Source organism: Narcine bancroftii, chromosome 3, assembly GCF_036971445.1.
Source record: "Narcine bancroftii isolate sNarBan1 chromosome 3, sNarBan1.hap1, whole genome shotgun sequence".
NCBI classification, from domain to species: domain Eukaryota; kingdom Metazoa; phylum Chordata; class Chondrichthyes; order Torpediniformes; family Narcinidae; genus Narcine; species Narcine bancroftii.
In genome coordinates this window covers 222,359,476-222,387,447 of record NC_091471.1, presented here as the reverse complement: position 1 = coordinate 222,387,447, position 27,972 = coordinate 222,359,476, and the positions used below count along the sequence as shown (strand labels likewise).

At 44.4% G+C, this 27,972-nt stretch overlaps 1 protein-coding gene and 1 long non-coding RNA gene across 10 annotated transcripts in view; one reads left to right on the top strand and one right to left on the bottom strand.

Annotated features, from left to right (window-relative positions):
- Positions 1-27,972, bottom strand: part of LOC138758165 (ankyrin-2-like) — a 355,676-nt gene that overhangs the window by 60,120 nt on the left and 267,584 nt on the right. For all 9 annotated transcript variants that reach the window (XM_069926699.1, XM_069926701.1, XM_069926700.1 and 6 more), the window contains 2 exons: positions 17,118-17,198; positions 11,575-11,706 (listed from right to left, as the gene is read on the bottom strand). In XM_069926699.1, the coding sequence (XP_069782800.1) occupies positions 11,575-11,706; positions 17,118-17,198 (213 nt within the window). The remainder of the gene's footprint in view (positions 1-11,574; positions 11,707-17,117; positions 17,199-27,972) is intronic.
- Positions 22-27,763, top strand: LOC138758166 (uncharacterized). The gene is made up of 3 exons (XR_011354188.1): positions 22-300; positions 5,678-5,870; positions 27,609-27,763. It is a non-coding gene; the product is annotated as an uncharacterized lncRNA (long non-coding RNA).

The window sequence follows — 27,972 nt, the reverse complement described above, 5'->3', positions numbered from 1 at the left end:
CAAGTACCCCATATCCGAAGATCTGAAAATATCCAGACACCAAATATTTTTTTTAGAGCTGACATGACGTCACAAGTTGAAAACATTTCATCACCTGACTTTCCCATGCGGGGCTCTGACGCTCTATTGGTGCCATTTTGATTACAACAGGGCTCTGGTGTTCAAAGATATAGTTGAAAATGGCAAAAAAGATACCCCTGTGGGTGAGAGTGATAAGAAAAAGAGGAAGTGTTTATAGAACAGAAAGTCAAGCTCTTGGTGAAACTGGACAACAGTGCAAGTGTGCATTTATCTTCTTCGGTAAGCAGAGAACAAGTTTTTTTTTGATAAGTACTAAACATTATTTCAGGTGAATTTTCCACTTGTGGCATTATGTCGGTGCTCAAAAACCCCACTGTTGTTTGTCGTTGTTTATCTGCTGATACGAATATTCTGTTGATGCTACTGTGCCGCTTAGTTCCATTGTTCCAAAATGCCAAAAAAACCCAAAAAATCTGCTCTCAAGCATTTTGGATACGGGGTACTGTATTGTACATGTTAAAGGAAACACCACAGCCATCACTTTGATGCTGGCTTTTAGGCTTTCCAATGTCTCAAATAATGCTGTACATTCTCACAGAAATTTTATACTTCTAGTGGGATGAACTTGATAAAAATGATACAAAAATAATTGAATTAGATATTGCCTACTTTTCAATGTTTGAACAAGCAGGTAATGCATTTTCGTAAGACCATAAGATATAGGAGTAGAAGTAGACCATTTGGCCCATTGATTCAGTTCCACCGTTCCATCATTGACTGTTCCATTCTCCCACTCAGCCCCACTCCCATGCCTTCTCCCCATGAAAAATTATCTTTATGACGATCAAGTAATTTCATTCTCACTTAATAGACAACAGGACTTCACACTAAAACCTTATGCTTACAAAGTTGCCCACAGCAGTTTCAAACTGGAAGATTTCAACAAGCAACAAAAAAAGCTGTAAGGAAAGGAAGATCACTTACAGAAGTAAATGAACACAAAACATAACAACAGATAATGAAAGGTTTTTATAATTATATCAAGTGGAAAAGTGTAACTAAAGTGAACTTGGGTCCCTTGGAAGATAAGAAGGAGATATTGCAGAAATGGCCAAAACTTTGGGAGTCTATTTTGGGTCGGTCTTCACAGCAGAGGCTATGTTTAATATGTCAGAGAGATGTAATGCTAGCGATGGGAGGTTAGGACTTTGTGGTGGAACACCACCAGCCTACTGCAGGGTAAGGGGACAGGACAACACCTGGCTGGCTGTCAATCAGTCGGCCTGAATGGATCAAGCCCAACCCAGTCGGGTGTCAATCACCCTCCGGGATATAAGCCTGCGCCGGCCTCCCGAGGCCTCGGTCGGAGTTGCTGCAGCCACAGTCAGCCTGGCTCTGTGGAAGTCTTTGTGGATTAAAGCCTGTTGTACAGTCTTTAGCTTTGTGTGTGTCTGATTCTGGCTAACAGTGCACCACAGACTTCTAAACAATCATGATTATTAACGAGGAAGAGAAAACCAGTGGGTTTAAAGATAGGTTCAATTTCTGGTCCTGATAGAGACAAAAAAAAATGGCAGAGGTTTTGGTCGAGGCATTTGTGATAATTTACCAAACTCTGAGCAGGTACTGGTGCCTTGAAACTCAGCAGAGGGTCACACCACGACTTAAAGGATGTCAGCAAAAGGCAGATCACTACAGGCCAGCAAGCTTAACGAATGTCCTCAGGAAAATGCTTCCAGCTGCTGTGAAGGAAGCAACAGCAAGATATCTGGATAGAAATGGTTATATCAGGCAGACACTGCGTTGATTTAAGGAAGGGAAAGCCCTGTTGACAAATTTACTGGAGTTCTTTGAGGATATAATGAGGCCAGTGAAGAGAGAGGAACAGATTGATTTTCAAATTTCAGATTTATTGTCAGAGTACATACATGACATTACGTACAACCCTGAGAGGCACCACTGAATTGCCACTAATTGGTAGTGCAAAAAAAACTGTAAATAGTCTAAACATGTAAAGAACTGTAAATGGATAATGAATGTAAACAAACTGTGCAATATAAAGAGAACAAAAAGAAAATCAATAAAGTGCAAAATGAAGAGTCCTTAAATTATCCCTGATTGAGTTTGTCGTTGAGGAGTCTGACAGTGGAGGGGGAAGCAGCTGTTCCTGAACCTGGTGGTGCGAGTTTGATGGCACCTGTACCTCTTTCCTGAAGGCAGCAGCGAGAACAGAGCGTGTGCTGGGTGATAGGGGTCTTTGATGATTGCTGCTGGCCTCCGATGGCAGCATTCCCTTAGATATACTTAAAAGTGGGGAGGGTTTTGCCTGTGATGACCAGGGCCATGTCCACTACCTTTTGGAGGGCTCTACGATCAATGGAATTGGTGTTTCCATACCAGACGATGATGCAGTCAGTCACCACACTTTCCACCACACCTCTGAAGAAATTTGCCTGAGTTTCTGCTGTCCTACCAAACTTGCACAAACTCCTGCGGAAGTAGAGGCGCTGACGTGCTTCCTTCACGATGTCATTGGTGTGTTGGATTCAGGAAAGATTCTGTGAGATAGTGACTCCCAAGAACTTAAAGTTGCTCACCCTCTCCACCTCTGATCCCTCAATGATCACTGGATTGTAGACCGCTGGCTTTCCTTTCCTGAAGTCAACAATCAGCTCCTTAGTTGTGGTGACATTGAGCGCAAAGTTGTTGATGGTGCACCATTCAGCCAGGTTTTCAATCTCCATCCTGTACGCTGACTCATCCCCATCCTTTATACAACCCACTGTGGGTGTTCTGTACTTGGATTTTCAGAAGCTGTTTGATAAAGTGCCACATAAAAGACTTTGTAATTAGGGGTGATGTATTAGCGTGGATAGAGGATTGGTTAACTAAAAGGAGGCAGAGAGATTTGGCAAATGAGTACCTGCCTGGTTGTTAATGGAGAAGGGTTCAGAGAGCTCATTGCTGTATCTGACCCGACCTTGTTGGTTTTCGTGCAGTTGGATAATCATGTTGAGGAACTTTGGGGGACATCCGATGCGCTCTAGTATTTGCCAAAGCCCTTTCCTGCTCACGGTGTCGAAGGCTTTGGTGAGGTCAACAAAGGTGATGTAGAGTCCTTTGTTTTGTTCTCTGCACTTTTCTTGGAGCTGTCTGAGGGCAAAGACCATGTCAGTGGTTCCTCTGTTTGCGCGAAAGCCGCACTGTGCTTCAGGCCCTTAACTATTCACAAAATACATGAAAGATCTGAAAGAAGGGATAGAGTGTAGCATATCAAAGTATGTTGATAAGAGTGAATCAACTGGCAAAGCAAATTGTGTAGAGGATGTGGAGAGTCTGCAGAGAGATAATATAGATAGGTTATGCGAGTGGGCAAGGGTCTGACATTTGGAGTAAATGTAAGGCCATCTAATTTGGAAGGAAAAGTAGATAATTAAATTTTTATTTAAATGGTGAAAGATTGCAACATGCTTTTGCGCAGAAGTACTTGGGAGTGCTTATGCATTCATCGCATAAGGTTATCAAGAATCAAATGGAATGTTGGCATTCACTGCCAGAAGGATTTCATTTCAGAACAGGGAGGTCCTGCTGCAACTGTACTGGATACAGTGAGGCCCTACCTGGAGTGCTGAATACAGGAGTAAAACATGAAAGTCTGCAGACACCATGATTGAAGTAAAACCTCAATGCTGCAGAAACAGAGCAGGTCAAACAGTGTACTTTATGTAGCAAAGATAAAGATACATATCAGAATCAGAATGTATTGTCGTGAACAAATCACAAAATTCAGTGTTTTGTGGCAACTTCATGGTGCAAACCTTCATATAAACCACTTTTACAGCAATGAATTTAAAAAAGAACAAGAATAGTGCATGAAAGGTAAGGCAGTGTCTTTGATTCATTGATTATTCAGGAATCTGATGGCAGCGGGGAAGAAGCTGTCCTGGTGCTGCTGAGGGCTCATCTTTAGGCTTCTGTACCTTTTCCCTGAGGGTAGCAGAGTGAAGAGGGCATGGCCTGGGTAGCAGGTGTCTTTGAGGATAGAGGGTGCTTTTTTAAGACACCGCCTCATATAGACGTCCCCAATGAAGTGAAGTCTGGTGTCTGTGATGTGGCAGGCCGAGTTAACACCCCTCTGGAGTTTATTCTGCTCCTGAGCATTGGAGCCTCCGTACCAGGCAGTGATGCAACCGGCCAGAATGTTCTCCACGGTACACTTGTAGAAGTTTTCAAGAGTCTTCGGTGACATACTGAATTGCCTCAGACATATCCCAAAGTAGAGCCGCTGGAGAGTCTTCTTCATGATTGCATCGACATGGAGGCTCCAGGACAGATGCCCGGAAATATTCAGGAATTTGAAGTTTTTGACCCTCTACATGACTGAGCCCTTGATGAGGGCTGGGTCGTGTTCCCCAGACTTCTTCTTGAAGTCCACAATCATCTCCTTGGTTTTGCTGGCATTGAGCGAAGGTTGTTGGCATGATGCCACTAAACGAACTGATCTATCTCCCTCCTGTACATTTCCTCATTCCCATTTGTGAGTCTCCCAACATCTGCGATATCTTAGGCAAATTTGTAGATAGCATTGGAATTGTGCCTGGCCGTACAGTCATGGGTGTATAATGAGTAGAGCAGCAGAGAAGAGCTGAAGCCCAACATTTTAAGCTTGAGCACTTCATCATGAGCAAAATGTAGGTGGGTGCCTGAACCAGGGATTACAGATGGGGAGCAGTGAGAGAGATTCCCACAGAACTCCCTTCGGAGAGCAAAGGAGAACTTCTTCAGGATAGACATTCCCAGAAGAAATTTTTCAGAGATTTGCAGAAAACAGAAGTGAAACACGAAAGACTGCACACAATGCTGGAGAAACTCAGCAGGTCAAATAGTGTACTTTATTCTTTTTTTCTTTGGCTTGGCTTCGCAGACGAAGATTTATGGAGGGGGTAAAAAGTCCACGTCAGCTGCAGGCTCGTCTGTGGCTGACAAGTCCGATGCGGGACAGGCAGACACGGTTGCAGCGGCTGCAGGGGAAAATTGGTTGGTTGGGGTTGGGTGTTAGGTTTTTCCTCCTTTGCCTTTTGTCAGTGAGGTGGGCTCTGCGGTCTTCTTCAAAGGAGGTTGCTGCCCGCCAAACTGTGAGGCGCCAAGATGCACGGTTTGAGGCGTTATCAGCCCACTGGCGGTGGTCAATGTGGCAGGCACCAAGAGATTTCTTTAGGCAATCCTTGTACCTTTTCTTTGGTGCACCTCTGTCACGGTGGCCAGTGGAGAGCTCGCCATATAACACGATCTTGGGAAGGCGATGGTCCTCCATTCTGGAGACATGACCCATCCAGCGCAGCTGGATCTTCAGCAGCGTGGACTCGATGCTGTCGACCTCTGCCATCTCGAGTACTTCGACGTTAGGGATGAAAGCGCTCCAATGGATGTTGAGGATGGAGTGGAGACAACGCTGGTGGAAGCGTTCTAGGAGCTGTAGGTGGTGCCTTTATACAGCAAAGATAAAAATACATAACCAAAGTTTTGGGAGCCTGCTTACATTTTGCTCATACCTTGATGAAGGGATAAAACCTGAAATGTTGGTTAAGTCTCTTTATCTTTGCGATATAAAGTACATTGTTTGACCTGCTGAGTTTCTCCAGTTTTGTTTTTACAGCATACAGTTCTGGACTCCTTCCTTGGGAAAGGATAGACTGGCTTTGGAGTCAGTACAGAGCATGGTTGATTCCAGAGATGAGAGGATTTGCCAATGAGGAGAGATTGAGACGCCTTGGGTGATATTCGCTGGAATTCAGAAGAATGAGAGTGGAACTTTCAGAAACCAAACATGAAAGGGTTTCCACTGTGAGGTAAGACTGCAATGAGGGGACATAGGCTCAGATTTGGGCAGTAGATTTGAAATGGAGATGAGGAGAAACTGCTTTTCCCAGACACAAATGAAATTCTCTAACCAAGATATCATTAAAATTGAATATATTTAAAGCAAAAGTTAGATACATGTCTGCACAGTTTGCAATTGTGTTGTGGGAAAAGGTAGTTAGGTAGCGCTCATGGCCAGATCAGCCATGATCTCATTGAATGGCGGAGCAGGTTTTACAGACCGAACGGCTGACTTCTGCTCCTATTTCTTATGTTCTTATCCAACTGCAGTGAAACCCCTATTTTAAATGCCCCAGATTAACACAAGTCATTGGACCTGCTGATCAGCCTGCGCCATCCACCCAGCACCTGACGTACACTGTCTGGCCCTCAGCTGCTGACACCCAACACCCAGAGATGCTCACATCGGTGGTGGTTCCGCAGCAGCCAGGGCAGGTGGCAGCTGCAGCACAGCGGTTTGTTGTCCAAGTGCCGGTGGCAGTGCACTCTCTTCTGGTGTGGCTAGCTCTCCCTCAGCTTGCACAGCTGCCAAAGTTCTGCTCCTGCAGCAAGCCGATGCCCAGGTAAATCAGCTGGAGTACGGCCAGGTTGTGCAGGGAGGACAGGGATTCGGCCAAAATGGAGGTGAGGCAGGTTGAACAAGTTGCTGAAAGCGGCCAGTTCCATGCTGCCACTGATGTTCTCGTCGTATATGTAAGTAGTGGTACCCCGCATTTTTCATGGTGATATTTTATGGACCCAAACAATCAGGTTATAATGGGGTTTCACTGTATCTATTAATAATTATAGAAAAATTAGGAAGGGGCAAACATACTGTAGTATGCAAAGATAGTACAATCAATGACTGTCTTTTGTAGCCAGATACATAAAGAATAATGCCTGTGTGATGTTTTCATGTTCGCCCTGTGGCTGTCCAGCTTTCTTCCCAGGGATCCAATTTCCTCTAACATCCTATGTGTAGATTGGTAGGACAGTATAGAACAAGATCATGTACTGTAGCATACTGGGGTTAAGAAAGAGGAAGCACTGGACCTTTTTAAATGCATTAATCCCCAGGACCAGACAAGATGCACCCCAAGTTGTTATGGGTAGGGAAGAGATTGCTGAGGCATTGGTAATCATCTTTGTGTCCTCCTTGGGCGCAAGGGAGAGACAAGAGATTTGGAGAATGGCCGATGTGTTCCCCTTGTTTAAAAAAGTTCTCAGGGAGAATCCTGGGAATTATAGGCTAGTCAGTCATAGGTCAGTGGTGGGCAAAGTATTGGAGAGGATTCTTAAGGCCAGGATTTACGAACATTTACTAGGCTTATGTATGCTGGCCTTCATCAGCTAAGGAATTGAGTTCAAGGATCCTGAGGTAATGTGCAGCTCTATAAAACTCTGGTAAGACCACACTTGGAATATTGCATTCAATTCCAGTCGCCTCATTACAGGAAGGATTTGAAGCGACGGAGAAGGCACAGAGGAGATTGACCAGGATGTTGTCTGGATTGGAGAGTGTGCCTTATGAGGCAAAGTTAATCAAGCTAATGTTTTTCTCTTTGGAGCGAATAAGGATAATGGATTACTTAATAGTAGTCTACAAGATTATGAGGGGTGTAGTTAGGATGGACAGCCTGTACCTTTTTCTCAGGGAAAGACTAGCAAACAGCAAAGGAGATCTGTACAAAGTAAGGAGAGGAAAGCTGAGGGAAGATATCAGGGGTAAATTTTCCTTGCATAGTGGGTGCCTGGAATGCATTGCTGGATGGAGGTGGAGGCTGGTACAATAGGGAGATTTAAAAGACTCTTAGACAGGCACATGGATGCAAGAAAAATGGAGGGTTATGAGTATGAGGTAGGGACATTTTAGTTTGTTGAGTAGGTTTATATAGGTTGGCCCAATATTGTGGGCCAAAGGGCCTGTAATGTTGTATGTATTGAATTTCTATGTTATTTGGCCACTGTGCATTGCCCCTTATGTTTGGGTAGGTGGGAGAATCTGGGAGGCATAAATGGGAATGTGTGGAGAATTTTTTAAAAGTATCTTTGTCAGACTCAGTGTTAAGGGGCCCTCAACTGTGACTAACAATGACTTAATGAGCTAGCCAAACTAAAAGTGGACAATTAATAATATGATGACCTCATGGAGAGAGGAGACTGCAAATGAATTGGCACATAGCCTTCATCACCTCCTTTGTGTGTGGTTACATCAAGCTGTGATGGTGTCAGAGAACTCAGACAACACATACCAAGTTTCAACCAATCCCCAGTGTTGTGAAAGAGGGCCTGGTTTTTGTGGCCGTACAATGTTCCATTCATTTAGATCTTCTGCACAAAAAAAGACCCCACCGGGCAGTGGCTGGCATGGAATGCCCTGGGGAACTTGTGGGAGAAGGAGATGATGGCATCTGTGGGATGGTTCCCTGAGCAGACTCATCTGGCAGAATATCTCATGACAGGGAGTCACAATCAAGCACCACGATCTCACTTGGCAGGTGGTGAAAGTTTCCTCCCTCCCCCCCACTTTCATTGGCTGCCAGAGCCTGAACCCCAGTGTGGATAAGATATTCAATCACCTCCTCATGGACTTTGTGTCTGAAGATGCTCTGGAAAGGGATACAGTCACCTTTAGCAAGATTCATCCCAAGGAGCCTTTAAATACAGTAGAAGCCCTAAAATCCAGTCTGCTCAGCGATTGGATCGGTCTGGATTTTCCAGATTCTCGGGCAGTACTTATAAAATTCAAATTTAAGGAGGAATAAAGAAGAGATGAACAGGTAAATGTTGATAGTTTATTCATTAGCAAAGACTGCACACTTCATTTATGGAATTTTGGACTTCTACTGTAGTAGGAAGTATGAAGACCAGCACATGGCAAAAATATGTTAGTGAGAGCAAAGGATGTGTGGCATGGGATGACTGTACAAATACTCAACATCCATTGGAGCGCTCACACCCCTAACGTCGAGGTACTCGAGATGGCAGAGGTCGACAGCATCGAGTCCACGCTGCTGAAGATCCAGCTGCGCTGGATGGGTCACGTCTCCAGAATGGAGGACCATCGCCTTCCCAAGATCGTATTATATGGCGAGCTCTCCACTGGCCACCGTGACAGAGGTGCACCAAAGAAAAGGTACAAGGACTGCCTAAAGAAATCTCTTGGTGCCTGCCACATTGACCACCGCCAGTGGGCTGATAACGCCTCAAACCGTGCATCTTGGCGGGCAGCAGCCTCCTTTGAAGAAGACCGCAGAGCCCACCTCACTGACAAAAGGCAAAGGAGGAAAAACCCAACACCCAACCCCAACCAACCAATTTTCCCTTGCAACCGCTGCAATCGTGTCTGCCTGTCCCGCATCGGACTGGTCAGCCACAAACGAGCCTGCAGCTGACGTGGACTTTTTACCCCCTCCATAAATCTTCGTCCGCGAAGCCAAGCCAAAGAAAAAACAAATACTGACAATATGTGTTTGAATAGCAGGGGCACGATTCCAAACATTGTAAATGGCATAACATTTGGAGCTGAAATGAACCCATTGTTAAATATTAACATCTGGATAGATGCATGATCGTTTACGTTTAGTACAGAGAAGATTGAAATTGAATTATCCAACTGTCAGGACAAGAATAAACTCTAGAGGGTTGTTAACTCAGCCTGCGACATCACAGGTACCAGCCTTCACTCCATCGAGGACATGAGGAGGTTTCTTAAAAAATCAGCTTCAATCCTCAAAGACCCCCACCACCCAGGCCACGCCCTCTTCACTCTGCTACCATTGGGAAAAAGGTGCAGGAGTCCAAAGACTAGCACTCAGAGGCACAAGGACAGCCTCTTCCCTGCTGTCGTCAGATTCCTGAATAATCAATGGGGAAATCTTTGGTTGTAAAGGGTGAATATTATTTAAATGATTTAAAAGAGAACAGACAAGATGAGTAAGATATTTCAAAGTGAAAAGTACAGAAGGTATACTAGAACATTTTGAAAAGACAGTTTGGGATTCAGGTTGATTACTGTGACAAAATTTCCTAACCAAACATGAGGATGCGGAGAGCAAGTGCAGAGGATGTTTGTGGTCGGTTTAAAGGTTTAAATATTTTTTCAATGTGGAGACATTAGGGATTCGGGAATTAACAACCTTCAAGTAAACATGTGAAGTAATGATTTGATCACGAGTTTAAAATGATAAAAGATAGAGAGAAGCCAAAAGTTTCCAATGGCAAATGTGTCTGAGACCACAAATTAATGAATTAATGTCATTTGCAAAAAAAAAAAACCCCAAAGTGAGGTGAGTACAGAAATGCAGAGATGGAGTTGTAACGTGTCAAATCTTATTGAGGGGAAACTGAAAGTTTTGAACTGAACTGCCGGACTTCAGCCGTTGAATAACCCGTGAAGTCTTTGACTTTTGAGAATATGCACAAAATTCAAAGGTGTAAAGAGTTAGCAAGGGACTAAAGTTTCCAGATGCAAAGACAATTTATGATTCCATGAATGGAAAAGGGCTTATTGTTATTCATTCAGTGATACTTTGATTAAGACAAATGATTCAAGTTCTTGTACAATAAAGATCTATGGCAGAAAATCACAAAGAGATTTGCAAGGTCTATTGCTACTCCCTAAAAGCATTGAAGTGAACCATTTTCTTCTTCTGGCTATCCATCCTGTAGGATGATGATGGTTTCAGTCAGTTTGTGGGGTTTAATATGAAGATCAAGCACGAGGGTGAATGGGTTCAGGTGAGTAGGGGGTTGTACAAGTCCAGACTCACCCTCTTGACATCTCCTCCTGGATCCAGCAGCATGGTGAGGTCCAAAATGGCTGGGGGAGGTTTTGTTGCAGTGAATGGCCAGACCAAGCTTCGATGCAAGGGATTCCCTTTCCATGCTTCACGGCATATGTTTGCTAGATGGCCGTTGACCCTATTAGAGAGTTCATCCACCCTTTGACAGGTCTTGTTTCACATCCTTCAGGGTGTCTAGGCACCCTTCACACTCAGAAAGCCTGGTGGGGGAGCCGGTCTAGTCACCAACCACCCAACCATGTTCCAGGTAGTACTGGGATACATGGTATCAGTAGCACTCCGACGAGTGACCTGACAGCACCTCGCCTAACTGGCCTTGCCTTCAGTTTACTACCATTGACTTTTCCCTCCCAGTTAATGGCAGGTTTCTCAGACTTTTTGGTTATCTCTGAGCAGAAAACACACAAGCAAAGAACACTATGAATTGCACATGAAGTTGTCAAACCAGATAGGATCATGCAATCTGGTAAGCGCTATGGATGCTCACTCCAGAAATAGCATCATGTCGTGTGATTTATTATAAATTGAAGTGCCCAAAGAAACCCGACAAAAGTTTTGATGGGTGGTAATTGCCCAATCATATTAATGATCCATGGTGCTCAATAAGGTAAAACATACATTTTGCAGCCGACATCAAACTTATTGACCCATGTGTATCAATGAGAATTCTTCAATTTGATATTTTGTTGCACCACCCAAATGCTGGTCCACTGGCATGTTACTAATTACAGAGGTCGTCACATCGGATCAGAAACGAGTTGCCATGTTGCCACATAAACTCCTGTGAACAATCCGTGGACAGCTTGCAGACTGAGAGTGATGGAACATTCATTTAACACTGATGGCAAATTCAGACTTGTTTTACTGCACTAATCAGTGAATCCCTTACCTGAAGCACAGTTGCCATCCCTTTCCATCCAATATTTTAAAAGTGCCTGGCTCTGATCCACTAATGAGTTAGGATTTTCAATTCTGATCTGATGAATCTGTTCTTCACTGAAGTCCAGTTCTCTGGCCAGCTCTGACAAACAAACCAACCAGATTTAAAAATGGTCCCTTTAATTTTCTTTTTACTGAAATACAGCAAAAGTATTTCGGATTTGGGTTTATACAAATGACACTCTTTCCAGGAAATCTGGTTTAAACAAGTACAGAAAAATCCGTGTTATCCAGAATTCAAGCAACCGGCAACCTCAAGCATCATGCAAAAAGAAAAAAATTAAGGAAATAAATACATTTTTAAAAGTTAAAATAAATTAGGATATATAAAAATATAAATAAAAGTTTAAACCTGTAAATGTTCTCTGAAGTAGCACATAATTTTTGGTGAAGATTGGAGCAAATATTCAGCCAGCGGAGGGCCTTCATTGTGCTTTGCCTGTAGCAACTGTTTGAATAAAGTTGTGTTTGAATAAAATGGCCTCACCCAGGATGAAGAGCTGGTTGATGCCATTCGCCATTAGCTGCCTGCTTAGTAAGAGTCTTAGTAAGAGGCTTGGTCCCTGCTTAGTAAGAATCTTTATCTTTATTAGTACGTTATTAAGTAAATTAGTAAAGCTTTATCAGTAAACTTGGGGGAGAGGGGGGTGAACTAATCGCAGAGTTAGTGTCGCGCTGTTACAGCACTAGCAACTGGGACTTGAATTTAAATTTAATAAGTTACGGGAATTACCTGATTAAACTTTACATAATTAAGGACTACAATACTGATTTTTTTTTCAATTACTTTACATTTTGCACTGTCTTTTGTATTTTTTTTAAACTGTTTATTGCATTTAGGGATTGAATTTAGGAGCAGGGAGGTTATGCTCCACTGTCCAATGTACTGGTGAGGCTGCATCTGGAGTACCGCATGCAATTCTGGTCTCACTTGAGGAAGGGTGTACTGACTTTGGAGGTGGGTGCAGAGGAGGTTCACCAGGTTTATTCTAGACCTGTGGGAATTAGCCTATGAGGAGAGATTGAGTCATCTGGGGCTGTACTCGCTTGAATTTAGAAGAATAAGAGGGGATCTTAAAGAAACATAAAATTATGAAAGGCAGAGATAAGATAGAGATCAACAAATTGTGGGGAGGCTCAAGTTTCAGGGGAGTAGATTTAGGACGGAGATGAGGAGGAACTGCTTTTACCAGAAGGTGGTGAATCTATGGAATTCGCTGCCCATTGAAGCAGTGGAAGTTAACTCAGTGAAATATGTGACAATGTTGGATACATGTTTACAAAGTCAGGAAATTAAGAGATATGGGGAAAACTCAGGTCGATGGAGATGAGCCGTGATCTCATTGATCTCACGGGCCGGATGGCTGACTCGTGCTCCTATTTCTTATGTTCTTATTTTTAATGCTGGTATATTAGTTAGGCATTTTAAGAAAGAGTCTCAAGCAACTGGAAAATTTGCATATCCAGCATCTACGAATCCCCGTGGGTGCCAGATACCGGGGGTTTTTTTTACTGTAACTGAGTTCATATGAGGCAAAACATGCTCCCAAATGGGCCATGATGATGTGGACTTGATGAATAATGATCACTTAGTAGAGGGACTGGGTGCACATCAGCTGCTGGGGATTGGGAGAGAGGGAGAGAGGGAAGAATCGGAGTGGCGGTTCTACACAACCCAGGCAGAGGGTATGTCAGTAATCATAAGGAGCACTGTTGCCGGGGGATTTGTAGGGACATGAGGTTGGTAGTGGGTGACCATGGAAGAACTCGCAGCAGGGTGGGTTGGGGGGGGAGGGGAGAGGTGGAATGAATGAGGCCATTTTGCCAGGTGAGCAAATCCATGATTTGGGGTTGCGTGGCCAGGCAGTGGTTTGGGGTGAAGGAAGGGGAGTTCAGGATGTTACTTTATCGTGACAAAAATTGCAACATTGCTTCCTGACTAAACTCTTCATGTTTAGTTCCTGATTTGCATTTACATTTTATTCCAGTTTTATTTCTAAAACTTAGTACATTCAACATCATGAGAATGGCTTTGCAATACCACTTGGAAGTGTGAATCTTTTTTTTTAATTAGGAATTGGTACAGGAAAATCAGGCATGATAAAATCGTCAGCCCATGGAAAACTATTTGAGATCAACTTAGCCAAATTCCTGGTCAAGGTCAAGTATATTCCAAATGAATGAAGCTTGCGGAATAATTGTTAAATATATTTTATCTAGTTAACTCCACACTTAACTTCATTCCACTGCATATAATACTTCACAAGATAAAACAATTTCCTGTCTATATAGAGAAGACACTTTATTGAATACAAATACAGTAAAACCCCCGGTATCCAACATCTATGGGGATTAGTAGATGCTGGATAAGTGAATTTTCCGGTTGCTTGAGAGTGTGTGTTGCGTGAGTGGCGAACTAATGGGGAGGCACATCAATTTTAAACGTCTGTAATTTCTACCTATTTATTTTCTGTGATTTTCTTTTAACGATTGCTTGGCACTGCTGTTTGCCCGAATTCCAGATAATAGGGGCTTCACTGTAGAACAAAGTAAAGATTTTACAATGCACTTGAAACTCAACAGGTCGAACAGCATCAGGGGGAAAAAAATAATGAGCTGAAACTCTTTGCAGTGGGACTTAAGGAAGCTAATATAGGAGCAGGGTAAGGAGGACGAATTGGGAGGGGTGAGGCACGATCCCCATACTGGATTGGGCAACTTGGCAGAGGTGGAATGAGAGAAAGATGAGAGAACTGGCAAACGGAGAGAGAAGCTAGTAAAACAGAGGTCAGGAGGAGGAATATGATTGATAAAGTGGGGAGTGGGTGATGAAATGGCTGCCAGTCCTGAAATCTGGTAAAGTAAAGAAGGTGAGAGTAGAGCAGGGGTGGCCAAACCGTGGTTCACGAACCACATGTGGGTTTTTGACAATGCAATGTGCGCCTCGAGGAAAGATTCTGGCTGGAGGAGATACCAGCGCTCCCGAAACCGCCCCTAGAAACTTCGAATCCCTGCAGGCAGACCCGGGGATCCTGGGATGGTCACAGCCCAGGCTGGGTGTCAAGGAGGGGGAAGGGAGAATGGGCACTGGAGGAACAGTCCTTGCAGAGCAGTGCATGCCGGAGTCGGGATTTCCTCGCTCGTGCCAAGCCACACCACAGCAGAGTGCCGCTGACATGGGGTGTGCGGTAGGAGGGTCAGGCAAAGCTGAGGGTCGTCTGCAAGGAGCTATTGCAGAGGTCGGGAAGCAGGGCTGGGCCAGGAGAGCTCAGGTGAGGAATAGCCAGCCCCAGAAGTTAAGTGTTCTGTCCAGGAACTTTGGCAGAGGGAAGCAAGATGAAGGAGAGGAGAGGCTGGAGGGGGTCCCCATGAGGACTTCAACCAGGATAAGACAGAGCTGGAGCAGGCAGCAGTAGTGAAGGTCCAGTCAGTGGCCACAGGCATCCTCACCGGATGGAGAGTCAGTACCAGGCAGCATAGAGGTTAGACCATCACATCTCCCAGTGTCCGCTCCCAACAGCCAGTCCCCCATCCTGCCAGCAACAGGGGAGTGCAAGGTGGGACAGGGACGAGCAGAGCAGTGGGCCCCTTGGCCTCTCTTGCTGCAGGGAGGCAGCTTTGCAACGGATCATTTCCTGCATCTTGCGCTCGGCTGTTGTCGCTGCAATGATGCAGAGACCAGTGGCAGCAGCGTTCCCGAAGAGAACACATCAGAAACAGAAGCAGGAGTCGTCCATCCAGCCCATCGAGCCTGCTCCCACATTCAGTGAGATCACAGCTGATCCGACCGTTGACCCAGCTCCGACTTGCCCCCATAAACCTTAACTCCCCTATGATGCAAAAACCTATCTTACTGTATCTTAAATACATTTAATGAGGCAGCGTCCACTGCTTCCTTGGGCAGAGATTTCCACAGAAAATCAGTCAGGATTTTGGAAATATTTGGTATGAATATGTATACTTTTTGATTAATAGAACTAATACAAATTAGCAGTTTAAAAACTACATACATGTATTTCTTAATTTTTGTAACAAAATATGCATGTTAGAGTTAAAATGTGAATATAATATTTTTTCAGGTCATGTGGCTCTTCAACATCTGATGGTTAATCGTATGTGGCTCTGATGTTAAGCAAGTGTGGCCATCCCTGGACTAGAGAGATAGTGAGAGCAAGATGGAACCAAGGGGAAGGGGGAGAGGGTGGAAGAATCCAGTTGGGATGAAACAATCAAAGAGGAGGGGGGATGATAATAGGTGGAGGGCTGTTGGGAGGTGGGAGAGCAAAAGAGGGGAGGGAGGAGCAGAAGAAGAGAAAGGGGACGCATTCTCTGAAATTAGAAAATTCGATGTTCATACCATAGGGGTGTTGTTTCTCAAGTTGCATTGTGAGAGGGGAAAGATTTAAAAGGGACCTGAGGGATAGGCTTTTCACACACAGTGTGGTAGGTACATTGAATAAACTACCAGAGAATATGGTAAGGCTGAATGCCACATTTAAAGGCCATTGGACAGGTTTGTGTATAGAAAAGGTTTGGAAGGAGAGGAAATGGGTTTCCAGAGGAAGTAGTAGAGGGTACAGTTACAATGTTTCAAAGACACTTTCTGAGTTCATTAACAGGAAAGCTTCAGATGGATATCGTCCAAATACTGGCAAATGTGGCTAGCTCAGGAAGGCACCTTGGTCAGCGTGGATGAGCTGGGTTTCAGGACCTGTTTTCTTGCAGTATAACTCTGTGAACAAGCCACTGACAATTGAGGGCCCTTAATTTTCAAATTATTGCCCACAAGAGAAAAATTGTAAAGAGGTAGCCAAAGAGCAAGGTATGAAAAGTGATAATCTTGCAAGAATATTATCTGGAGCAAGTTAATGAAGGTGAACAAATTGGCAAAGGAATAAAATGAGCTACAGTATCTTATCCCAAGCAACTGATGAAGCAAGAGAAAATATTGGAGGCTCTCAACAGGTCATATAATGTTTGTGAGGACTGAAATGGCTTTAACATTTCAAATCTTTAATCCATTCTGAAATGATTGTCTCTCCATGTCCTGGCCCATTAAGTATCCCGCTTTTCACTTAAATTTCCAGAATTAGTGGGGTTCCCCCCCCCCCACACCTTTTAGATGGCCAAGCAATCACACTGATGTTATAAACATCGTTCTGAGCATTATGGTAAACTGCAATTAACTTGCTTTTCTGACTGAGCATATCATTAGTGAAAATTTATTGAAGCTATAAAATAACAGTGTGATGTCACCATTTTACTGAGCGACAATGTGTGATGGTAATTAGAGAGCCCACACATTTTCTCACCCATTGGAGGCAGTTCCAGTACAAGCTACTCATCTGCAGGCACAAGGTGGAGTCTGAGGGAAAAATCAGGTCAATCATCTCGTCTTTCAAGATGTGAAGTTGGAAAACCAAAATCCAATGTCATTTGTAATAAGTACTACTCACAAGTTAAGGCACAGTGTAACTGCGTTAGGAATTTTACCTGTCCAACTGAATCCGAGATGATCAGCAATAAGATAGAGTCGTTGTTCAGCTCTTTCGGAATCCTCCTGGGCATCCACAGCTTAAATTGAACAGAACAGAAACAGCAATGGGATGTGTATACAGTTATGGCAAAAAAATGTTGTTGATACCAAAGGCAATAATCCCATTAATAATTGTAGCAATATCAAAATTGCCGTAAAGTTGAATGACACTAACAAGCCAGTTTGGAGTGAAAGAACAGAGGGCTCTTTGCATGAAAGTGTCCATATTTAATCTGGATTAAAGATTTTACTCATTCTTTCAGGAAAACATCATCTCCTCCTCTTGCCCTTTTCGGTCCATTCATTTTCTAGAAATATCCATCCTTTAACATAACTGACCTCTGCTATCCTCTGCTATCGTAACGCTGTTCCCTATATGAAAGATAGCAAATCCTAGCAACTTTCCACATTTGTTAGAACCACATGACAAAAAATAACTTTCATGAAATATTTGAAGGCAAGGAAATGTTAACTCAGATGTCATCAACTCGCAAGTGAACTCCAGCGGGTTCAAAGCTGTTCCAAAAAAGCCACGAAAACCCACAATCGTGATGTCAATAATGTTCAGGTCCAACTCGTTTGATGATCTGCAACTTTTCTTTTACACTTTGAAATTTCATTATTTCGGCGACGGTGATTTTATAAAGAAAACTGAAACTTTCCACAACTGAACAACATTATAGAAATAGCACTTTAGGGGCTGCAGGAATGAAGACTTGGATCATCAGCTATTGAAATGCTGAAATAACTTTAAGAAAAGGCTGTTTTTTAAAAAAATACATATATATACATAAAATAGAAAAATATATCTGGAAAAATAATTTCAGTTATGATATGAGAAAAGAGAAAAACACAGTTTTGAAGAGTTTGATTTGAAATGTTAATATTTATTCCCTCCGTAGACATGGACTAAATGGCTCCGTTTCAATACCTGCGATTTTATTTCAGATTATATTTTGCATCCTTTTTACCCTTGAAAAGCAGATTGTGGTTGCTTTCAAAATGTCCATATCCTTAACTTAGTTTATTTCCTTTAAATCAACTTTCTCTTGCAGGCTGAAGCATGGGGCTTCACACTGACAAACCTCCCCTTGTGGTCTCCACTACTGTAAATCGGAAAGACTGGGTGCAGACTGGTAGATCCCCTTTGTTGAGCATTTCGGCTTTGTCCGCCGCAATAGCATGGATCTCCCAGTGGCTATCTATGTTAATTCCCTTTCCTATTCCTTGGCTGATGTCTGTCCATGGTCTCATTCACTACCCAACAGTCCATCCACAAATTGGAGGAAGAACCCCTCATCCTCTGACTGAGACCCCTCTCACCCAGTGGTTCTCAACCTTTTTCTTTTCACTCATGTCCCACTTTGAGTAATCCCTATGCCATCGGTGCTCTGTGATGAGTAAGGGATTGCTTAAGGTGGGATGTGAGTGGGAAGGGAAGGTTGAGCATCACTGAAATAAATTACTGAAATAATTTCCTTGAGAAAAATTGTCATTGGCCCATTTCCTTTGGAATTCTGAAACTGCACATAACGAGTCAATTAGGTATGATTAAAACAATGGTTTTCAAACTGTTTCTTAAACAATCCCTTACTCATCACAGAGCACCTATGGCATAGGGATTACTTAAAGTGGAATGTGAGTGGAAAGATAAAGGTTGAGAACCACTGTTCTAACTGGACGGTATTAACATCGACTTCTCCGATTTACATTAAACTGCCCCATCTCCCCTCTTTGTCTCCCTGTTTCCTTTCTTTTTGTTCTGTCTTTCTCTCGGTCTTTATCTTCTCTTTTCCCTCTGCCAATCAATTCTCACCTTTCATCCCCCTCCTCTCTCCAGTCTTTATTGAGATGCCTGCCTGCTTTTTATTTATACTTTGAAGAAGGGCTCAGGTCCAAAACATCAGTGATATATCTTTACCTGCTGTAGACACAGTGAGTTCCTCCAGCATTTCTTTGTGATTTTACTCCCTGCACAGAATCTATCAGTACCTGGTACTCTCTTGGGAAAGCATATTAAAAAAAACCCACGAATCAAAATGGCGGCAGTGCCAGAGCCGCTGATGTGGACCCACGGGGAGTGAGGAGCAGAGATACAGCGCTCCCTCAGGGTCCAACTTCCCAGTCAACTCCTGTCAGCTCTGCACACGCTTTGAATCGTCCGTTAAAGGAACCGATGGTGGTTTTATTTAAAATCCCACGACGGTGGGGTCTGATGGTAGTACCCCTGATTGGCAGCAGCCAAGAGGGGTTGCAGACTCCAGGGGAGAGGAGGACTGACACAGGGCACCAGAAAGCATGGAGACCATTCCCCCGTCTGAGAAGCAGCAGCAGAGGAGATGACCCAAGGGGATGGTGACCCCGGCGGCGGACCTGTGAGGAGGCTCTGCAAATGAGAGACCCACGCATGCTGGCGACTTGAGGCGAGGAACTCACGAAGCCTGTGGGCTGTTGGGGAGTACTGTCGGGGGGCTCACGCCAGGCTGCGAACTGCTGGAGACTGGCTCGAAATCGGCCAAAGGGGTATCAGATATCGGAACCGGGATGCGAGGAGGTGCTGAAGGCACTCAAGGTTTCCTGACCATGTCGGGGGTTCGGATCTGAAGGTCGGGTTGCCTATGGTTTGGACTGGACTCTGTGTGGCTTCGGAGAGTGTGAGAGCGCTGCAGATGAATCTACAAACACTTAGTGACTCTGAATGGACACCTCTCTCTCTCTTTCTGACTGTAAGAGGTGCTTAGACCATTCAGTGGGTGGTGAATCTATCTGCCTTACAGCAGGCAAAAGCAATTCCGTGTAATATGACAGTTTTGTTACAATGACAGTCAATTGAACCTTTTATCACCCTGTCCCCCAGGCAGAAAATACATGCCCCTGAAGACACAAACCTCAAGACTTTCAAATGGATTTCTCACTGGCGAAATATGATACCCTCGCTCTGTTTCTAACATACCTTTTTTTTCTGTGTCCTGTACTATATTTTTGGGGTTTTCTCTATACTTCGCACAATTTGGATTTTTAAACACCAATTCCAACACTGTTGTTCATTCATTTGTTTATATACTGACACGCTAAATGAGTCGACTGCCTGCATGACTAACAAAGCAAAGTATTTTACAGTATCTCAGCACATGTGATGATGATCAATTCAATTTGACTTCTATAGGGACCAGGCATAAAGGTAAGAAGGATTTTCCATTCATTCCAATTGCATACATCCAGACAAAAATGGTCGTCTGAGTGAATCCCTGAGAAATGTTCTGCCTTGTCTCTTGGTTTTGTTAGAAATAGATGTACCTTCACAGAAATTGCTCGAGACAAAAATTGAGAACAAAGAACATTTATTAAACAACAATGCAAAGTTGGGTGCTTCCCCTTACCATGGGAATACACACATACACTGGGGCTCACCCAACTTTTATACAGTTCATTTCAGTATAGGGATACCCTCCCCCTTACATTCTTCTGCCTCCTGGAGAGGTTTGGCATTAGGTAATCCTGCCTGCCTACGTGCTGTTTCTGTGCACTTGGAGGACCAGGGGGTATCCTGTCCATGTCTCATGTCATTATCCTCATTGTCCTTATTCACAACCTTGCCATTGTCCCCATTCACATCTTTCCGACTCTCAGAGCTACAGTCTCTTCATATGCAGAGTTCGCTAATCCTGTCTAGGGTTTACTAATTTAATATGCATAACTTGATAAATCTGTGTAAGGCTTACTAATTATATATGTAGAACTTGAAAGCCATGAAAGACCTCAACAATGAAGACGCTGTTTACATCTGGTACCGCACGGATGGCAGTCTCTTCAATCTGAGGCGCCTGCAAGCTCACACCAAGACACAAGAGAAACTTGTCCGTGAACTACTCTTTGCAGACAATGCCGCTTTAGTTGCCCATTCAGAGCCAGCTCTTCAGCGCTTGACATCCTGTTTTGCGGAAATTGCCAAAATGTTTGGCCTGGAAGTCAGCCTGAAGAAAACGGAGGTCCTCCATCAGCCAGCTCCCCACCATGACTACCAGCCCCCCCACATCTCCATCGGGCACACAAAACTCAAAACGGTCAACCAGTTTACCTATCTCGGCTGCACCATTTCATCAGATGCAAGGATCGACAACGAGATAGACAACAGACTCGCCAAGGCAAATAGCGCCTTTGGAAGACTACACAAAAGAGTCTGGAAAAACAACCAACTGAAAAACCTCACAAAGATAAGCGTATACAGAGTCGTTGTCATACCCACACTCCTGTTCAGCTCCGAATCTGGTCCTTTACCGGCTACTAGAACGCTTCCACCAGCGTTGTCTCCGCTCCATCCTCAAAATTCATTGGAGCGACTTCATCCCTAACATCGAAGTACTCGAGATGGCAGAGGCTGACAGAATCGAGTCCACGCTGCTGAAGATCCAACTGCGTTGGGTGGGTCACATCTCCAGAATGGAGGACCATCGCCTTCCCAAGATCGTGTTATATGGCGAGCTCTCCACTGGCCACCATGACAGAGGTGCACCAAAGAAGAGGTACAAGGACTGCCTAAAGAAATCTCTTGGTGTCTGCCACATTGACCACCGCCAGTGGGCTGATATCGCCTCAAACCGTGCATCTTGGCGCCTCACAGTTTGGCGGGCAGCAACCTCCTTTGAAGAAGACCGCAGAGCCCACCTCACTGACAAAAGACAAAGGAGGAAAAACCCAACACCCAACCCCAACCAACCAATTTTCCCCTGCAACCGCTGCAACCGTGTCTGCCTGTCCCGCATTGGACTTGTCAGCCACAATCGAGCCTGCAGCTGATGTGGACTTTTACCCCCTCCATAAATTTTCGTCCGCGAAGCCAAGCCAAAGAAGAAGTAGAACTTGGTACTTCTGTCTAGTGCTAGGAGACCCTTATCTCATCCAGACTACCTCTACTTCCTACATTCTACTATTCCTTACCTCTCCTTATCTTATTCATACGGTGGGCTCACTGATCCTGTCGAAAAGACTAGAAGATTCTTATCTTACATAGGCTGACTCTGCTTCCTGCATCCTAATTTCCATGCTCATCCTGTTTGTACTGGCTTCATTAATTTACTCATGTATCAATTTTTGTATCTTCATGTTCATATTTGTATATCAGTTTTTATCATCTCTCACAGTTTCCATTATGCTGTTAAAAAAAATCAACATTGATTTCATATTGGAGTCAATTATTATTTAACACAGATATTAGCTGGAAAACCTAGCTGGGTCACATTTAGAGTACTGCCCGCAGTTCTGGATGCTGCCTTACAGGAAAAATGTGGCAGCTTTGGAGAGGGTGTAGAAGAGACTCACCATGATGATGCCTGGGTTAGGGACTGTTAGCTAGAAGGAGAGGTTGGACAAATATGGATTATTTGGAGTGTCATAAAAATGTGAGTAGTACAAATTGGCCATCTGGCCTGTTGAGCCTGCTCTGTCATTCAATAAGACCACAGCGAATCAGACCATAGACTCAGTTCCATCTAACTACCTTTTCCCTCAATCTTTAATTCCCACGTTATGCAAAAATCAATGCAACTGTGTCTTCAATATATTTTAATGAGCGGCCTCCACTGTTTCCATGGGCAGAGAATTCCACAGATTCACTACACTCTGGAAAAACTAATTCCTCCACATCTCCATCCTAAATATACTCCCCTGACCCTTGAGGCAGTAGGACCTTTCTTTCAGAGAAAAGACCCTACTGTAAAGGTGGAGATTCTCCGCCCTTACGTCGGGTGTTTTACCTCTATGAATGTTCCATGGTTGGCTCCAAGGCACCAACTGCAATCCATCTTGGGGAAGGATCATCGGTGGAGCGCTGTACTCCACTGCCTCAGATGAATGTAAGCCGCTGCAAGTGGCTGGCTAAGGACGGACTGATGACATCACGATGATGCCATCAGCCTGTGACCCATCTCCCCTCTCTCTCCCACCCACTCACCCTTCTCTTCCATGACCCCTCAGGGCAGGGGTGGTAGCGGGAGCTGTCATATTAGTGTCCATCAGGGCAGGGGCCATCAAGGTAGGGTGGCTGGTGGGAGCCATCGAGGCGGGGGCCATCAGGGCAGGGGTGGTCAGCAGGTGCTCTCAGGGCAGGGGCAATGGAACAGGGGCTGTCAGGGAAGGGGCCGTCAGGGGTCAGCTGGTCCGGGCTGTGACAGCCCCGCTGACCACTCCAGCACCTCACTGGGCCATTTCAGTCTTTGGGGCCTCTTGTCAGCGGCTCAAAACGCAGCAGGGCAATGACTCTCTTCTCTACCTATAATCCCCCACGCAGCTAGAACTGTTCTGGGAAACACAGAGCAGTTCCGGCTGCATGGGGGATTATGGACAGGGAAGACGGGCATTGTTCTGCTGCGTATTTATGATGGGCGGTGCCATGGCAATATTCGCCCTACATACAGCAGTTCCAGAGAACGCTACGAGGCGCCGCTTGACATGAATGCAATGTAGGTGCAGCCTTTTAGAGCTGCTCCATGAAAGGTATGTTTATGTTTTCCCTCCGCGCTAACAGCCAGCCTCCAGGTGGAGGCTTGGCATGAAAGGGCCTTATGTCTCTACTTCTCACCCACTGGTGGAAACAGGTTTCCTGCCTCTCTTATCTACATCTTCCATAAATGCGTCTCTATAAGATTCCCTCACATTCCTCCAGTATGTGAGGTCCTCGGCCACACAATCACTCTTCATAGTCTGGACACCCTCATCTCCAGAATCAACCAGGTGAACCTCCTCTGCACCACCTCCAAAGCTCGCATTTTGGTGGCCAAGTAAAGAGACTAGAATGGAACACAGTACTCAATTTTTGGCCTGACTAGTATCCTGAACAGTTGCATCACAACCTCTCTGCTCATGTCCAATCTCTCATAATTCCAAGGTTTCTTAATGTACATTAAACATCTGATATATTGTACATAAGGTGAAAGAGTGATTTTGAGTCAGTTAGAGGAGCGGAGCTAAGCGAAGGGCTCAATGGACAACAATTCAACAATGCCCTCTATTTGCAGCAACTGTGGCAGATCCTGCTGTTCTAAGACAGGCCTCCATAGCCAGAGTTGACGCTGTTAAACAAACCAGTGACGACCAGAGGCGCAACACCCATGGTTGACATGACCGAAGGAGGCCAAGAAGAAGGAGCTTCAATGCTATACTTCAACTTCAGTCTGCCGTAAGGCAAACAAAGAGTTGGCATGAGCATTGCCCAGCACCCCTAACAATGGGAGAAAGAGAAGCAAAAGAGGGTCCCTTCAAAGACACTGTGTCTGTGAATTCACCTCCAGTGCTCCCACAGCCTCTGCAGTTGCACAAACTGCATTTCAAACTATCGGCATCCCAAGCCGATATGATTAGAAATTCTTCAGCACCCGAGGCCCTTCAGCAGCCCTTCTTGTGCACAGCACCATCTTGAATCCCAGATCCCATGAGTGCCAGTCTCCAGCAGCCTGTGTGGGTCCTTTGACCCTGCTGTCAGCAACCCACAGCCTGTGTGAGTCCTTTGATTGCAAGTTGCCAACAGCCCACGGTCTGTGTCGGTCCTTCAGACACTGAGCCCCTTGCTGGTCCGCTGCTGTGGTCACCGTCCTGTAGGGTCGTCTGCTATGCTTCTACTTCTCAACAGGGGTGTTCTTCCCATTTCTGGTGCCTTGCTCCAGTCCACTGCTCCCCCCCCCCCCAGAATATGCCACTCCTTGTGGTACGCTGCCCAGCACAGGCGCAGCCATCTTGGGAACAGACCTCTATGGTTGTAGAATTTTTTGAAAAGCAGTTGGCTCCTTTAACAGACCTTTTAATCCCTCTGTGGTGCAACCAGCATCTGGGCTAGGCAATTGGACCCTGCGAAGCAGCACTGTGTCTTCGCTCTCCACGTTCCTCATTCTGCACCAGCGCTGCCATTACAGCAGCTCCGGCAGCCACTATATTTTTTTAAACAACATTCCATTTGCTTTCTTGATTACTTGTTGGACCTGCAAACCACCCTTTAGTTATCCATGCACAAAGACAAACAGGTCACTCTGTGCAAAACCATGCTGCAATCTTTCACCAGTTGTATAATAATAGGAACATAGGAAGTAGGAACAGGAGTAGGCCAAAAGTGGCCCATCGAGCCTGCTCCACCATTCAATACAATCATGGCTGATCTAATTTATGACCTAACTCCACCTACCTGCCTTCTCCCCATATCCCCTAATTCCTCTATCATGCAAAAATTTATCTAACTGAATTTTAAATATGTTTAATGAGGCAGCCTCAACCACTTCCCTGGTTAGAGAATTCCAAACATTCATTACTCTCTGGGAAAAACTATTTTTCCTCATCTCTGTCCTAAATCTACTCCCCCGAATCTCGAGACTGTGTCCTCTCGTTTTAGTTTCCCCGGCCAGCTCAAAAAACCTTCCTACATCTATCCTATCCATACCCTTCATAATCCTATATGTTTCTATAAGATCTCCTCTCATTCTTCTGAACCCAAGCGAATAAAATCATAGACAATTTAATCTTTCATCATAAGTCAACCCCTTCATCCCAGGGATCAACCTAGTAAACCTCCACTGAACCGTCTCCAAAGCCAGTATATCCTTCCTCAAATATGGAGACCAGAACTGGACACAGTACTCCAGGTGCGGTCTCACCAGTACCTTATACAGTTGCAACATTACCAACCTACTCCTGAATTCAATTCCTCTAGCGATGAAGGTCAACGTTCGATTTCCCTTCTTAATAACCTTCTGCACCTGCAACCTAACTGTTTGCGATTCATGCACAAGCACTCCCAAGTCCCTCTGCACAACAGCATGCTGTAGTTTTTCACCCTTTAAATAATATTTAGCTCTTTTATTTTTCTTGCCAAAGTGGATAACCTCACACTTACTAACATTGTACTCCATCTGCCAGACCTTAGCCCACTCATCCAGCTTAACTATATATCCCTCTGCAGACTCTCCACATCCTCATTACAATTTGCTCTTCCACTCAATTTGGTGTCATCCGCAAACTTGGCTACACCACATTTTGTCCCCTCCTCCAGGTCATCAATGTAAATGATGAACAGTTGTGGGCCTAACACTGACCCCTGCGGCACCCCACTTACCACTCTCTGCCAACCTGAAAAACTCCCATTTATCCCGACTCTCTGCCTCCTGTCAGACAACCAATTTTCAATTCAGGCCAATAGACTTCCCCGGACTCCACTTTCCTGTAACTTACTGTTAACTATCTTGTGCGGCACCTTATCAAATGCTTTCTGGAAATCCAAATATACAACATCAACCTGTTCCCCTCTATCCACTGCACCCATTATATCCTCAAAGAATCCTAACAAGTTTTTCAAACTAGATCTTCCCTTTCTAAAACCATGCTGTGTCTGCCTGATTGAACCCTTACGTCCCAAAAGTTTCACTATTTCATCTTTAATGACGGCTTCAAGCATTTTTCCAACTACAGACGTCAAGCTAATTGGCCGATAATTTCCAGTCTTCTGCCTACATCCCTTCTTAAAAAGTGGCATGACATTTGCTGTCTTCCAGTCTTCTGGGACCTGCCCAGAATCCAAGGAATTTTGGTATATGATCACCAATGCATCAACTATAACTTCTGCCATTTCCTTCAGAACCCATGGATGCATATCATCAGGACCAGATGATTTGTCTGGCTTTAGTCCCATTAGTTTCTCCATCACTACTTCCTTTGTAACAACTATTTTATCAAAGTCCTCCCCAACATTCGCATCCTTAACTCCGCACTTGGGCATGCTGGACGTGTCTTCCACCGTGAAGACTGACACAAAATATTTGTTTAACCTGATCGTCTATTTTCTCTTCCAAAGTGCATGAGCTCACATTGTACTCCATCTGCCAGACCCATGTCCACTCACTCATCTATATCTCTCTGCAGACTCTCAGCATTCAAAACACAATGTGAATGGTTCATTACCCAGTACGAGGTCCAGTATGGCCTCTCCTCTAGTTCACCTGAATCAGAAATCCTTTGTGGATTCTGCCAAATTCTGCTCCATTAAACCATTGATGCTAAGAGGTGCTAGTCAGTATTAGGGAAGTTAAAGTCACCCATGACAAGAACTTGTTCCAAATTCAGCCTACTTATCTGTGGTCTGAGGGCCTATAGTAGATATTCAAAAGAGTGATTGATCCCTTCCTGTTTCTGATTTCCACCCACACTGACCCAGAAAACCATCTCTCAATGAAGTCCTTACTTTCTGTATCTGTGATACTACAGGTACTCCCCGACTTGCAACCTGAGTCCATCGGCACATACGACCAAATTTTTTTTTAAAAATATATAAAACTTAAGCGATTACAGTGATATTTGGGGTGACCGCCATGTTGGCTGCTGTCTAACCTCCCGTGAGGGCTGGCCTTGGTGGCTGACATGTTGAGATTTTTCACTGCATTTTTTTTATTTCTGTACCCCTTTCTCAAATCAAGGACACTTGTAAAAGCAAACAAAGAGAAGAGAAGGAATAATGAAACTGGACCGGATCGCTCCCTCAGAAACTAGATGGAGCATCACCAGAGCAGCCCAACTGCCTAAAACTGCCAGCTATGATAATATTCTATGAATGGACCCCATATCTTTTCAAACTGGAACTTTTTAGCTTTGATATTGTATCTTTTTTTTCAAAACTTAAATAAACCATGACATTATGTAGCCACTGCCCATGAGTCGATGGAAGTTCACCTTTCCTCTTCAGTCAAACCCCTCGTCTGGCTACCAGCATACGAAAAGCTAAAACCTTCTTTTGAGATGCTGCCAAGGGTATACTCTGATCACCAATGAAGCCAAATAGGG